General features: G+C 40.7%; 1 protein-coding gene across 2 annotated transcripts in view; it reads right to left on the bottom strand.

The window, feature by feature from the left end:
* The window catches only part of EGFR (epidermal growth factor receptor), a 213103-nt gene that overhangs the window by 65956 nt on the left and 130678 nt on the right, over positions 1–16469 (bottom strand). For both annotated transcript variants that reach the window (XM_056137930.1, XM_056137932.1), the window contains exons 2-4: positions 9722–9873; positions 7664–7850; positions 4289–4423 (exon numbers count right to left, since the gene is read on the bottom strand). In XM_056137930.1, coding sequence (XP_055993905.1) covers positions 4289–4423; positions 7664–7850; positions 9722–9873 — 474 coding nt within the window. The remainder of the gene's footprint in view (positions 1–4288; positions 4424–7663; positions 7851–9721; positions 9874–16469) is intronic.

Below are 16469 nucleotides of genomic sequence, written 5' to 3'. Positions count from 1 at the left end.
TCAGGAGTTGAGTGGGTCAGCCCCTCTGGAGGGGGTGGTTTGACAGTCTTGGTACATAAAAACTCCAGACTGCAAGCCAGAAAGCAGGTCCCAGTGCAGCTCCAGGGCTGAAGTGTTCCTGGTGCCTTCCCTTTGCGAGGTGTCTGGTTCCCAGATGTACCACACTGCCAACTATCTGAAACCTCAGCATATAATTTCTAAGACACTGCTGGAAATAACTGCACCCTGGCAATCAAGTTTTGAAGGTTTTAGAAATAGTCCTCTGTAACTTATAGCCACAGAGGCTTTTATGCTGGTGAGTTGTGTGCTTATCAGCATTGAGAAATCTGAAAACCAAAGTGACGTATTTGTCGACAGAAAAAAGGGTAACTATCAGATTTGTTTAAAAGACATTGCAAACATACAATAAACAAAAAAGAGTTGTTAGGCCCGCAAAGACTCCCCCAGTTAGAAATAACTTAAATCTCTGCGAAAACATAGATACCAAATGAAAGAGATAACGATTTCTGGTTCAAATGATAGTTGAACCAGAACACTAAGAAATAAGCCTGATAAAGTTTACAATTATCCCAAGGAAAGAAGTGAGTAGAAAGGAAACAGGAAATAAAGAAGAAGCAGTAAAGTATAGAAATGTTAAAAATGGCTTTGTCTGTATAGTAATATCGTGTTATTTTAATTTTTTTAATCCTATATTTCCTCATATTTTCCAATTTTTTTATCCCCTTTCCTCGTCCCTATCCCCCCACTCCCATACGCCTATAGCCTCTGTGGTAGGAACTCATCTCTCTGGAAAAAGCAAAATGATGTTACTTTATTTTTGCCCTTTACTACAGTATGAAATAACATTTTACCTTTTTTTCAGTCATCGCTTAGGGTGTGAGGGAGATGGTGGAACCTAAGTACTTTGCCCCCCCCCCTTTTTTTTTCAATTGGAAGGGTCACCTTTTCTTAGAGAGTTAAAGACATTTTTCATTTTATTTTGCTTTGGGGTTCCATCTGGTGATGCTAAAAGGTTATTCCTGGCGTTGAATTCAGGAATTACTCCTGGGGAGTGCTTGGGAATCATATAGGATGATGGGGATCAAACCTAGGCTGGCCGAGAGTCTGGAGCAATAGCACAGCGGGTGGGGTATTTGCCTTGCACGTGGCCGACCCGGTTTTGATTCCCAGCATCCCATATGGTCTCCCAAGCACCACCAGGAGTAATTCCTGAGTGCAGAGCCAGGAGCAACTCCTGTGCGTGGCAGGGTGTGACACAAAAAGCAAAACAAAAACAAAAACAAAAACAAAACAAAACAAAACCCTAGGCTGGCCATGTACAAGGCAAAACCCTACTTACTATACTATCACTCTGAACCTTATTTTTGTTATATTTGAAAGGATATTAACCCTTTACAAGGCAATCAGATATTATACAATATTTTCTCATTGGTTATTGATTATTTTCATATTTTGTGCTTCCTAATCATGACTTTTTAATTTTGATACTATAAATATTTATCTTTGCATCTTCTAGCACTTACACTTATACTCAACAATTTTTTTTTAGACATATGTGTTTGGAATTCACAGTATGTATGAACTGGGTAATAGATTTATTTTAATTTCCTTTTAAGTGAAATCCAACTGAGTACCACAGAGAACCTAATCTGTTGAAAACTTCATGTGCATAGGGGTTTTTTCGCTGAAAACTCCAGGCCTTCTTGGAGTCAGGGGACAACCTACCCCCACTTCCCATACTTACAGAAGCCCTGGCAGCTACATTCTTACCCCAAAGTCACTGCCATCACCCTGGCTGAACTGCTCAGTTAAATATTCTGGGTTTTCTGGAGTGACATCTCCAAACTCTACAACACTGACATCTCAGTAATAGCACACCTGATTAGATGGGATATAATGGAGAAGCCAACCAATCTTGACTAGCAAAAACATTACCTCAGAAAGCTTAGCTTGCAACAACAGCTTAGTAAACCATCAGGAATTATGTCCCCATGAGGAGATACAACAATTTTCACAAATTTTCTTCTAAGGAAATATATTTTAATCATTCTGTTAGCCACTTAGTGATAACAAGCTATATAAAATAAATACTGTGAACCTGCTAAGGGGCAGGATTGAGGTGACTGAAAAGATGGAGATCAATGGAGGAGGGAAGATGACAAAGATGGTGGGGTTGGGGTTGGAATATTGGACGCCTGTAACAAATCTTCATAAACAACTTTGTAAAACACAGTGTTTAAATAAAGTGGGAAAAATAAAACAAATAAACATCCAATTCTAGCCTTTAATTTCAATGACAGCAACAATAATATAACATTGGGATGCACTAGTAATTTTTCTGCATCCTGTATTTAAAGTGCCTGTTAAAACAGTGTTTCTTACCTTTTTCTAGCTGCTGCCTCTGACCTTGCCTTCTTCCTTGGCTCTCCTGCCCCCAGCCCTCTGTGTCTCATCCTCTGGCTCACCAGTCCCACACTGCAGCCCCTCCATTGCATGATTTCTGCCTGTCAACCCACTGGAAAATCCTGGGGCCATAGCGAGGACCCACATGACCCCTGCTTAAGAAATGATACACTACTACTCTTAAGCCTGCTTTTTTATATTTAGGTGATAAGTTAAATGAGACAAGTTCCAGAAGACTTGACTGATCTGAAAAACCCTTTGAGGGGGTGATTTCTCTTTTAGAAGAAAAAAGGTATGTGCCAAGTGGCAGGGGCTGGAGCGATAGCACAGTGGGTAGGGCGTTCGCCTTACAAGCGGCCAACATGGCCGACCCAAGTTCGATTCCTCCGCCCCTCTCGGAGAGCCCGGCAAGCTACCGAGAGTATTCGATATGCCAGACACAGTAACAACAAAGTCTCCAATGGAGACGTTACTGGGCCCGCTCGAGCAAATCGACGATCAACGGGAGGGCCTTTACCTTTTACCTTTTACCAAGTGGCAGTGTGAGGGAACTACTATTGAAAAAAAAAACTATAGGTGGAAGGGCAGGGTGATTTTATGATTTCCAACATAACCAGCTAATTCCATTGATTTTTTTTCCTTCATACCACACACAGCTGTGCTCAAGGTTACTCCTGGCTCTGCACTGTCACTCCTGGTGGTGCTTGGGGCTAAATGAAGTGCTGTAATTGAACCCACGTCAGCTGTGGGCAAGGGAAGCACCCTATTCTCTGTACTATCTCTCTGCCCCTATAGTTAATTCCTTAAAAAAATCCTTTAACTTTTGTCACCTTGATATTTACGATGAAGCAGTTAAGTTATTCCAGAACAACTGTTGAATCCTAATTTTTCTTTATTTGCTTGAAATATCAGTTCCTTATGGGCGTTTAATGTATTGGGGCTTGTTCCCATTTGTCCTGTATATATTATGCACATATGTGAGAAAAAAGTCAGTCCCAGAGGATAATCGTTGTATGAGTACTCATGAGGCCCCTAGAGAAGTCAAATTCACAGAGGCAGAAAGCAGACAGTGGTTGCCAGGGGCTGCGCAGGAGAGCAGGAAGTGACTGTTTAATGAGTAAGAAAGAATTTCAGGTTGGGATGACGAAAACTTCCGGCAATAGTTGCACAACAAAGTGAATCTATTTATGACACTGAGCTGCGTACGGAGAGGAGCTGAAGATGGCAATGGCTTCTTACTTTCAGGGACCTAAGAACCAGGGAGCTCAGGAAGGGACAGCTGAGTGGAACTTGCTCATTAAAAACAGGTGTCTCTGAGTCTTCCCAGACAGAGCTGCAGGGGCCCTGCAGCTTTCCCTCATGAGACTGCTTTCCCATGTCGTTTTGGAGACAGGTCACGGCACTGGAGGAAACTGGACAAACCATGCCCAGTTTTGCCAAGGTTTCCTCTGTATGGGGATCCAGCTCATCACAGGAGGGGCAGTCTGGTCTAGTGAGGGTGCTGGAAGCCGGGTGCCCCCTAAAGTTCAAGAGTAAGCCGGAAGCACATTAAATTTGTCTAGTCTGCGCAGGTAGGATGGAGAAGCCTGAGCCATGACTGAGAGTGTTTCTCGATGGCCACAGTGGAACTCAACTATCTTGTCTCAAGGTGAGAACCACCACCACCATCACCACCACCACCACCACCACCACCACACACACACACACACACACACACACATACACACACAATTTACTTTTGGGGTCAGATATGTTGTATACTACTCATTTTTGTTTGGATGAATATTGTTTTACAATTTCCCTTCCTTCTCTGATTTCACCCACCTCATCCTGGTAGCATGGCCCACACAGGCATTGGGTGAGAGGGACACTGAAGAGTACTTACAATTACCCAGCTGGTTCTGAAAGTCCAATGACATGTTGCTCAGGAAGTTGTCATCAACAATGTCCCGCCACTGGATAGAATGCACGTTGCACAAGGCAGGGTTGTTGCTGAATCTCACAGTGCCCTGCAGAATTTCTAGACAAGAAAAGAAGCAGAGTGAGTGAGCCTTGGCCTCTCAGCACTCTCTTGACACATGTGTATATTTATTTACATTCTATGCTCTGAAAAATGATAAAGTCCCTTAGATTTTTAGTGGTGGCAGGTGAAAATGAAACCAATGACAGTGCTACAAAGGAATTAGAACTTCCTGTGAACTGAATCTTTGGAGAATGAGCAAACGCAAAAATGCAGGGAGGAAGGACACAAGGCTCAGTTGGGGCACAGTAGGAAGTGTGACACATGGGATATGCTAAGTCGATGGTTCCAGGAGGCTGGGTATGTAGTACAGGTGATACAAAAATGTCAACCTAAACAGAGAGTGCCACAGTAGTCACTTTACACATAACCTTGACCCAGTGACTTAGAGGTACAAAATACTATAATGGATAGTGAGAGGCTGCAAGAAAAAAAAAATCATCTCTTTTGATTCTCACAGTGAATTAACGCATCACTGGCAGACCGTCGCATAGAACAACACAGGCTATATATTGGCTGGTTTGTGCTTTTAACCTTGGTTGATGCTGGAGATGATCCAATGACTACCTGGTGTCAGCACAGCGGCATCAATGACAACTGCACCCCACAGGTGAGGATGGACGGCAAAGGCACAATGGGAAGGCCAGTTCTTTTTTTTTTTTTTGCTTTTTTTGGGGTCACACTCGGCGATGCACAGGGGTTACTCTTGGCTCTGCACTACTCAGGAATTACCCCTGGTAGTGCTCAGGGTCGGCTGCATGCAAGGCCCTACCCACTGTGCTATCACTCCAGCCCCGGAAAGGCCAGTCCTTAGGGAAGATTTCTGAGGCTGTGGGAGGGATGGCATTTGTTCACAGTGCTGTTGCAGGGGGGAGGGCACTTCAAGCCTCCTGAGGACAGAAGACAAGTGCAAAGACAGAGGAGGAACAGGTGCAAAGGCTCAGGGAAATTTCTTCAGAGAATGGCAGAGAATTATGGGGAGCAAGTGAGAAGGTTAGAATGGGCCAACTTGTGAAGCACAGCAGGAAAAGCAAGGGAAAATGTTTACTTGGGAAGGAGCTAGGTTCAGGCCGCTAAAACTCTGATGAGATGTCAGAACTGGAATGGAGAAAATGGGTTTCAGGGTTATAACAATGTGGACAATAGGCCTGGGTGCCCAGAAATATAATATGAGGAGGAATCAGGGGTTTTCTTACAGAGCACTCAAAATTAGCAACAGGAAAACAAGTAGGGTTGTGGCAGAAATATGTGTGTGTTGGGGGGGGCTGATGTTAAACCCACAAAAGAAATTAAGACAACTATTACTTTATTTTTTATCTTTACTTTTTATGGTACTGTTACTTTTAAAGGTAAGGGCTTTCCTGCTTTTAAAGATATCCCTTTGTGAAGACAATAGGTTAATTATTAATCACAATATTTAATTTATTTAATTAATATCAAATGGTCAACATTTAATATTTATGTAATAATGGCAAGCAAGTTGAATTTATACAATCCCAATACTGGCACTAGAAATTATGCTAATAGGAAAATCAGTCCCTAAGAACTTTATCTCATTTACTTAATCTTGTAGCATCCCCGGGCTGGAGCCATAGCACAGTGGTAGGACGACTGCCTTGTGTGCAGCCAGCCCGGTGGAGCCGGGTTTGATTCCTTCGCTCCTCTCAGAGAGCCTGGCAAACTACTGAGAGTAACTCTCGCTCGCACGGCAAAGCCTGGCAAGCTCCCCGTGATGTATTCTATATGCCAAACAAAGTAACAACAAGTCTCAAAAATGGAGACATTACTGGGCCTGCTCAAGCAAATCGATGAACAACGGGAGGACAGTGTTTGTTTTTCATTTGTTTTTGTGGCATCCCTACAGAGGGTGTTCCTACTGTCACCCACAGTTTCCTTGGTTTTGTGTCTGGGTCACACCTGGCGATGCTCAGGACTTACTCCTGTCTTTGCACTCAGAAATCACTCCTGGGGGTGTTATCCTACATTGGTTTGTCCTTTCCTGGGGGTACTTGGGGGACCATATGGGATGCAAAGAATTGAACCCAGGTCAGCCGCATGCAAGGCAAGTGCCTTATCTACTACACTGCAAGGCAAGTGCCTTCTCTACTACACTGGCCCCAACCCTAGTTTTGAAGATGAGAAAATATATGCGAAAAATATCCTAGGGGCTGGTCAACAATGGGTCCAGGACCGGCTCTGGATGCTTATGATCTGCCTGGTACCATGTGAGGTGACAGGGTGAGGTGAGACAGGTTGTGAGCAGGTTACTTGTGAGTGTGTCCAGGGGACACAAACTAGTATTAACAGAGACACAGAGCCATGCTCTCGCTATTGGCAGTGAAACGGGGGTGGGAGATTTTTGGTGGGGGAGCATCCCACTGAACTCAGGGTATTCCTGATCACAGGTGGCGCTCAGTCACCTACATGTGGTGCTAGGGGTTCAATCAGGGTGTCGACCATCACAGCTGTGCTCAGGCAAGCGCTTCCCTATCTCTCTTCTGCTCTTTTCATTGCCACACCCAACCAGAATAACACACAAGGAGCAGGTGTGGGGGCAGATACTTGGTGACACTAGTTGGCATTTTCCACTCTTGTGGGGTCTGAGGACAGTTGCTTCCACTCCCTCTTTCTCTCTAAAATGCAGACTCCTATTGGAAGGAAGGCTGTAGGCACTCAGTGACATCATCAGCTCAGTACATTTGGCACCTCAGCTGAAAGAGTTCTAGGGAAAAACATGCAAAAATTTTCTTTATCTTCAAAATTCAAAGTCCAGCCACTTCTATCATTTTCTTTTTCTTTCACTAGACCCCCACGAGCTACTAACAGGAATTCGAGTTCCTGCTTTAAGCACATTTCCCATCTCTAACTCAGCATCCTACAGGATTCCTTCAGAGACTTTCTATAAGGGATTGTTAATCTTGCCCCTTCTTCCTAAGGCTCAGATAATAAAGGGAGAGGCATAATCACACTGGGCAGAGCCTAGTGACAGTCTTTCCAGCACCTCTGTGGTTTCTTCAAACTCTGGTAGTGTCCCAAGAGTCTAAGTGAACTGGTATTGGCCCAATCTTCCCCTCTTGTCCTCTGCTCTACCATCTATTCCATAATTCTATCGCTGCATCTTACACACAGCTGCACATGACATGTGAGCATTTAAGAAACAAAGTCTGAGTGGTATTAACTGATGCTTTACCACACACAGGCCCTGGTTTCAAGTACTCGCGAGGCTTTGCCTGCCCTTACCCTGGAGGTTTCGAAGAGGCAGCTCCCTCAGCCCAGTCTTGTTGCCTCCATAGTAGTTGGACAAGACCGACAGGGCGTGGGTCTGTTCATATAGCACATTCCCCCTGATGATCTTCAGGTTCTCCAAGGGGATCCTCTCCACAGTGTTGAGTGCAATGAGCACATAGCCAGCCACTTCCTGGATTGTCTGAGAAACAAAACATGAATCTGATCATTTCCTACAGTGTGTCTGACTGTCCAGTGCGCCTCCCAAGCTGTGTACATGAGTGGATGAGAAGCACACAGATAAGAGTAGGAGAAATTTGAAGGGTAAGGATTCACAACACTCCTAGCACGTCTGCCTCTTGCACGTTAGGCAGCAGTGCACAATGAGGTGTTTTATTTAGAAATGCTATGATCTGAATTTTACTTGGTGTTTAGAATAGTGCTATTGCTCCAGCTCCAAGGGCTGGAGCAATAGCACAGCGGGTAGGGCATTTGCCTTGCACGCAGCTGACCCCGGTTCGATTCCTCTGTCCCTTTCAGCAAGCCTGGCAAGCTACCAAGTGTATCCCGCCCACACAGCAGAGCCTGGCAAGCTCCCCTTGGTGTATTTGATATGCCAAACACAGTAACAACAAGTCTCACAATGGAAATGTTACTGATGCCTACTCAAGCAAATCGATGAACAACAGGAGGACAGTGGACTGTGCTACAGTTTAGAATAGTAAGATTAAGGTAAAATATTTTATTAGTTTATTCTGTATAGGTCTTATGTGCTTTCTTTTTTGAAGAAAAGAGGAAGGAAGGAAGACTAAAAGAAACGTCTGAAAAAGGTTCTCTGAAATCAAAATTCTGACTACTTCCAGAGCTTCTGAGCTGGCTCCTTCCTACTCACCAATCAGAGACCACTGTAAAATATTCAGGAGGTTTGTATTATGGTTTTCAAATTCTTCAAGCTGAAAATCAACCACGGTGGTAATTTAAATAAAATTTAAATTAAATAAATAGGCAAAAAATAGGCAAATTCCACATAGCAGAACATTTTCCTCATATTTATTTATGGAAAAAAGTTCTCTCTCTCTCTCTCTCTCTCTCTATATATATATATATATATATATATGGTATAGCACTGTACTGTAATAGCACTGTACTCCTGTTGTTCGTCAATTTGCTCAAGTGGGCCCAATAACGTCTGCATTGTGAGACTTGTTGTTGCTATGTTTGGCATATCGAATACATCACAGGTAGCTTGCTAGGCTTTGCCGTGTAGGTGAGATACTCTTGGTAGCTTGCCAGGCTCTGCGAGAGGGGTGGAGGAATCAAATCCAGGTCAGTCAGGCTGGCCGCGTGCAAGGCGTGCCCTACTGCTGTGCTATTGCTCCAGACTATATATATATATATATATATATATATATATATATAGAGAGAGGGGGGGGTTGTTTTTGTTTTGTATTCTTGGTGGTACTGGGGACTCTTACCCAAGTTTTCACACATGTAAAGCAAGTGCTCTACATGTAAGCTATTTCCCAGGCTCAGGACTTTATATTCAGGTCTTCTCCTTTGGGTGACTGTATGGTGTGGCACTGGAAGAACACTGCACTCACCAGTCTTTGCAATGCGCCTGTCAGGGGGCAGGTGAGGTAGGGGTGGGGGTGGGGGACTGGGATCACTGGAGAGGAGGAGTTGACACTGGCAGTGGGAATGGATATTATATACCTATAAATATTATATACCTAAATAACTGTACTATAAATTGTGGTTCTTTAAATAAACATTTTTAAAACAGAAACGAAAAGAGACAGTGTAGCCAGCAAGTCCTGATAACAGGTAAAAGATTAAGTAATTTCAGTGTTGGATGATGGTGGAATCTTGATCTGTTTCTCTTTGATATTCTTCTATAGCTATACGTTGATACTGACTAGTGAAGTGAACTTCTCATAAATTCCCATTTGCAGCTCCATAAGAATTACAATAGCTGAAAAAGCAAATCTGTGTCATTGAAATATGACAATCCTATATCACCTTTTATTTAGTTCTATTATACTTGGGTAGAACAATCAAATTAATTGAACTAACCTTTAAGAAGGAAAGGTCATAATTCCTTTGCATATAGGTGATTTCCAAATTCCCAAGGACCACTTCACAGTTGTTGAACATCCTTTGGAGACTCAGGAAGTGGTCTTCAAAAGTTCCCAACTGGGTCAGCTTGTTACTTGTGCCTTGGCAAACTGGAACAAAGGGGAAAAAAAACAAATCATCTGAAAGGCCAAGTAAAGTAAAAAAAGTTTCAGCTAACTTTCATCAACTATTGATGCAATTCTAATCAAAAGTTACAAAAACAAGTGATACGATACAAAAATATTTAACTTTATTTGAGTTTTGTCTTAAATATTTAAGCATTGTCTGTGCTTGCATCACATGGCGCATGTGACTGCTTTACCTTGCCTGCCAGTACACACATTTCACAAATTTAGCTCTCTAATGTTTTATTCAACATATCAAAATTAATACAAGAGAGCATTTAAAACAAGGAGACAGACTATGGAAATACACCTGGTAGCCTATACTTAAAAGTAAGGATCATAATAAAGTCATATTTACAAACCCAGCTCTTTGAAAGGCATGTTTAGGCAAGCATAGCCAAACAAAGAGATTTTGGGCTTTTGAAGCAGGAAGCTCATTAAGGAACTCTACTTTGAACCAAAATTATCCTAAGACTGAGGAAATAATGGCCTCTGGCTTTGGGGGTGAAATTCAGAACTGGCCAGTCTTTCCATTCTGCAAAGGTATGGGTGCAATCAGCAGTCAGTGGCTTAACATAAAAAAAACGGGCACCTTCTTTGGGAACTTCTGAAATTGCTCTTCTATTTTATAGTCTTCTTTGTTCTCTTTGGTGGGATTTCACCTCATTTGACCATCTGCCCTTGCATTTCAGTACAAGCTTAGATGCCACATAATCACCCCGAGGCATTTACACCAACATTAAATGTGAAGCAATCTTCACACTCTTTCCTCCATGGGGGTTTCCCTCTTCTCCATTCTGTGGCCCTATCTGGGGGTGAAGAGGACTCTTACATGGGAACTGACCATTGCCCAGATGGAGCTTCTGTTTACTGGCTTTGGGGCAGAATGAGTCTGTAATTTTTCCAGTGATAACTGGGGTCAACCTGACATCTCCTATCTGCTCACATATGGAGTACGGGCTGCTTCTATTCAGTCTCAAAATTGGAACTGTTGTACACAGTTGGCTGCAATGCACAGAGATGCAGCCAGATGATTTCCCAATTCCAAGGTCTTTAAAGATGCCACCAATGTTTGTGCAGGATTTTGACAGTAAGGCGTGCCTTTTGGGTGGAACTCTATGGAACAAAGGCTCTTTCTTTTACTACAGACCCTGTCTCTTAGGTATGCACAGGTATCGGTGACGCCCTTCATGTCCACTAGATGAACAGACTAAAACTGGGTATTGGAGCAAATTTTAAAAGATTTTATCCAGTATTCATTGATAAAAACAAAACAGTTGCTTTAATTTTAAGTGATCAAAGATAAAAGCTTAGTTTCTCTCAGCTAAGCTGCCCACTCTCCAATTTTTATTAATAATAAATGAATAGAGAATAAATTCTGTCAAGGGAAAAAAGAAACAATGTTCCAGTTGAGTTTAACTTGGTAAATTACAGAAAAAATATTTAAAAAACTTTACTTGAGGGGTCAGAGGGGGAGTAGAGCAGGTAGGGGAATTGCTTTGCATGTGGCTGACCTCGGTTGGATTCCACACACAGTGCCTGAGCACTTTTGGGAGTGATTCCTGAGTGCAGAACTGGGGTAAGCCCTGAGCACATGGGTGTGAGCCCAAAATTAAAAAAATAAATTCACCTTTTCTTGAGTTTGTTTTTATTCATGTATTCAAATGTTCTACTGTGAGCCTTAAAGTGTTTATTTGAGGAATGCTTAACATGAAACAACAAAACTCTTCACTGTTTATTATTAGTATGACTTATTTTTATACACAAGGAAAAGATTCTATATTTGGAAAATAATAGCAACATTACATATTATTAATATAAACATTAAATATAAACAAAGTGTTTTGGAAAGCAGTTAGATAACTTGTGTAAAACAAAAGAGCTTAAATCCTAAATCATGACAACTCTGTTCTGAAAAACCTATCCTGAAAAATATTAGGGAAAGAAAAAGCTTTGTGCAGAATGTCATTTATCATTTATTTTCATGCAGCAATAGGAAAATATCACAAAACACCAACTATACAGCATATCTATTCTTGAAAATATGAAAGAAGTTAACCCACTATTATTTGATTCAGTTTGTGAGAAGTTCATTTAAATTCTGTCCCAGGGTTAACTATTAAAATATCAAAATAAACATTTATAAAGATGCTTCATCTGTCATACAACTGAAAGGAACATTTAAGTGAAAGCTGTGTTGATTATGAGATGACTTGGCCTTAGTTTCTTGACAAAACACAGTTTTATCTTCATTCCATCCTTATACCAAACACTTCAGACAATGGATCTAAAGCAACAAAGATTTCAGTGTGATTGAAAACAATAAAAATATTTAAAAAGTGAAAAAAATCACAAATTAACTAGATTGAAAACTAAAATGAAAATTGCTAGAGTTTGAAGAACGAATCCAGGAAAAGTATCTGTCCATTATGTGAACTTGAATTGCTTCTCTAAATTTTCTGTAATGCAATACAGACATGGTAAAACTTCCACTAATCTCTTTGAGGATTTCTGAACATTGAGTAAGTATGAAACTTTTTCACTTTTTTTGGGTTAAATTTAGCTAGTGATGAATGTGATGGTTTTATAGTAGGATGTGCAGGCAGCAGGTGTCAGAGGCTTTTTTAGGTGCCCATTATTTCAGCTGGGCATGTTCAGATAAGCAGATGAACTACTCAGACATTGGATATCTAACATGGTTACTTCTGTAAAATGTTTATCAAATATAACACTTAAGAGGCCAGAGAGATAGTACAGTGGGTAAGGCAGTTGTTTTATATGAGGCAAACCCAGGTTCAATTCCTGCATTAAATATGGTCTCCCAAGTCAAGTCAAGTGAGGAGCGATCTCTGAGCACAGAGCCAGAAGTAAGCCCTGAGCAAAGGAAGGCTTGAGCCACAAACAAACAAAAATAGAGAAAAAAAGAAAGAACAAAAGGGGAGAGAAAGGAAGGGAGGGAAAGAGGAAGACAGGAAGGGAGGAAACAAGGAATGAATGAAGGAAGGAAGGAAGGACATTTTTTAGTTTAAGAATCATTAAGATATACATTTAGGTTAAGTGTTTAAGCAATTTACTCAAAAAATTTGGTTTTATTTGAGGAGTATAGTAAGATTAGACAAAAGTGTGCCGAACTCCATGCAAAATTCTAATGATCTGCTCTCTCTATTATAAATCTAAAAACAATTTCTATTGAACCAAGAGTTGCATGATCAGGACCTATTAAGCTCCTAGCTTTTCACTCTCAAATTTTATAACAGATTTAAGGATCTACAGAAAATCTGAGAGAACTCTACTGTTGAAAATTCTTTGATAGCACCACCTTCACTTTACCATACTTATCCACCTGCACTTTACCATACTTATTCATCCTATTTCTTGATATATTTTAAAGTTAAAGTACAAGCAGCAAGACCTTGCATGTTGGCATGCAAAAGACTTCTGCTTAGCCACAGCTGCTGTTGTAGCTGAAGCAGCACCTATGACTGTGAGATGATCAACTGTAAGAATAAAACATGGGGGAGTGAACACCATGCTACCATGACAGGAGTCCCTAGCCATCACAGTGGTCACCCAGAGGCTTCCTTTCGAATAAACCCTGCCCTATGCCACAGCAACCTCTACTCTGGGTTCATCTCCATGGCAGAGCCATTCTGTCTACACAAGAGTTTCATGCTAATGATATGGACAAAGCACTTCCCTTATGTGAGAGACATTTAACAACAAGTATTTCTGAGATTTCATGTCATCCAAGAATAGTGAATAATTTTACTTAGCAATAAGTGATGTTTTTGAACATCTCATAGGGAGTTATTTACATATTATCCTTGTACACTTAGGGCTGATCCAAGGTTTGAAAATTCTACATTCAACTTAGTGTAAGTGAAAATAAAACAGTCTACACCCCCCTGCTTCCCATTAAGTCCTCAAATACCCTGGACAGGAGTTCACACCTCTCTTGGACCACAAGACGAGGCAATTCTGATGAAGAGGCCCCATTCGACTTTTCCAAAGCCACTTAAACATGGAATTGCTTAAGTACATTTATAATTGTTTTCATCTGTTGCTTTCTCAACTGCACATTAACAGATGGCCAAGCAGATGGGTTCTTGTGCATCTCTCCACTTAAGCTCCTCGATCATCTCTACTTTTATCTTTTTCCTCATTTTTCACAGAATTCCCCCATTTTAAAGCAGAGATCACATCCCCCATTGCTCCATGTTCAAACCATGCCCAAGTTTCTCAGTGTTATTAGAAGCAGTGCACCCCCTTGCCAGCTGTGGGAAGCCCCACTCTCCCACTCTCTCCTGGAACAGTCACACACCCAACTTCTCTCTGGCTGCAACTGCTCCTACCCACTAGAGAGCTTCCCCTGTTGGTCTCAGATTTTTGCATCTTTGTTTCCCTTTTATCACCAGGATTCCAAATCAATGGCCAAAGTCTGTTCTAAAATCGTTCAATCGTTATCACTATCCAGTTGTTCCTTTCCTTCTCATACTAATCACCACTTAAAATGTTTTTTATGTATATAAATAAATAGAGGCATAAGTATGTTATTTATTCATGGGGAGAGATGAATTTTATACGGTCAAGCTGATGGCTCTGATGCACATACAGAGATGACTGAAATGATACTTCAGACATGAAAGCAGTGGGCGATGTGATCCATTGTTAAAAAAAAGGCCTTTTTTTGTTTCCATGTCTGATGAGAAGGAGGAAGAGGCAGGGTCTCTTAAGAGTGTCAGTTCTCAAACAGTATAGAAGATTCTCAAAAAATTAGAAATTGAGCTCCCATTTGACCCAGCAATACTACTCCTGGGAATATATCCCTGAGAGGCAAAAAAAGTATAGTCGAAGTGACATCTGCACTTGTTTGTTCATTGCAGCACTCTTTACAATCGCTAGAATCTGGAAAAAACCTGAGTGCCTGAGAAGAGATGACTGGTTAAAGAAACTTTGGTACATCTACACAATGGAGTAGTATGTAGCTGTTAGAAAAGATGAAGTCATGAAATTTACATACAAGTGGTACTACATGGAAAGTATCATGCTAAGTGAAATGAATCAGAAAGAGAGGGACAGACATAGAAAGATTGCATTCATATCGGGAACATAAAGTAACAAAATAGGAGACTAACACCCAAGAATAGCCCAGATAAGTACTAGGAGGTTTACTCCATGGCTTGGAGGCCAGCCGCACATTCTAGGGGTAAAGGCAGCTCTGATAGAAAAGGGAGCACCAAATAAAGGGTATTGAGAAGATCCGCTCAGGATGGAAGATGCATGCTGAAAGTAGACTATAGACCGAACATGATTACCACTCAATGCCTCTTTTGCAAACCACAGCACCCAAAAGGAGAGAGAGAACAAAAGGGAGTTTCCTGCCACAGATGAAGGGTGGGATGTGGGGATGGGGGGTGGGAGGGATGCTGGGATTAGTGCTGGTGGAGAATGGGCACTGGTGGAGGGATGGGTACTCGATCATTGTGTGATTGAAACCCAAGCACAAAAATTGGTAAGTCTACAACTGTACCTCGTGGTGTTTCACTAATAAAAATTTTTAAAAAAGTGTCAGTTCTCAGGACTTTCTGGCTGTTCACATAAAACCTTTCTAGGTAGCATAGTTGATTAAGTTTTAAATGCCAGAAAAGAGTTCCCATGTCCCACTTTCATGCTGAAAAGGTTTCAGAAAATCTCAAGTCAGATGATATTTACATATGGATTTTAAAACATATACAGAAAAGATAGAGTTTGACAGAGGTTTCATTCTATCAGGCTTAGACTTCTTTTGCTTCACAGAAACTGTGTTATGTAGCAACTTTTAAATGTTTCTGTATATATGTGTACAAAATATGCATAAACTGTGCAAAATAAAAAAGAAATATAACAGAAAGAAATGCATTAATTAACAAAGGTCTTTTATAGGAACAGTGGAAATCTGTTTTTAACTTTCTTATAGGTTATGCAATTTTCAAATTTTATATACTTATCACATGTTACCTTGTAACCAAAAATTTATAAAAATATGTATTGAACAAGGACACAATGACCTTCATAAAACCATTAAATGGGTAGGAACTTATACATCGTCTTGTTGTTGTATAGTTTTGTATGGACAATGTGATGCATAGAACAGACTGATGTGTTTCAAACTGTAATGAACTTAAAGAATCTCCAAGTTCCTCTTTTCCCTGAAGTATATTTTCTTTATGTTGGTTTTGGAGAGCATAAAGAAAATCTATCCAATAAAACAGTTATAAATTGTGATCACAGTATTAGTCTAGCTTGTGAAACTTATTTATCTCAAGTAGTTCACAATAATAGGAAAGTAGAAAATCTATGTTGAGTCATGTGAAATAATTGGGAGACAATAAAAGTAAATGCAAAGCAGCATTTAAATTTTCATTGTGGGTTTAATAAATGGTTTTGTGAAATGGGAAAGCCTAATATAATTGTGAGTATTTTTCTTTATTTTCCAACTCTTTCTACTTTTATCAGTAGCCTCTTTTTATGTTTTATTTCATAACATAAAAAAACCTCATAACATAAAATGTTCTATTTATAGGCACACAAAAATAGATGTC

Source organism: Sorex fumeus, unplaced genomic scaffold, assembly GCF_029834395.1.
Source record: "Sorex fumeus unplaced genomic scaffold, SorFum_2.1 ptg000128l, whole genome shotgun sequence".
Lineage (NCBI taxonomy): Eukaryota > Metazoa > Chordata > Mammalia > Eulipotyphla > Soricidae > Sorex > Sorex fumeus.
The sequence above is the reverse complement of the archived record's forward strand: the minus strand, read 5'-3'. Positions and strand labels throughout refer to the sequence as shown.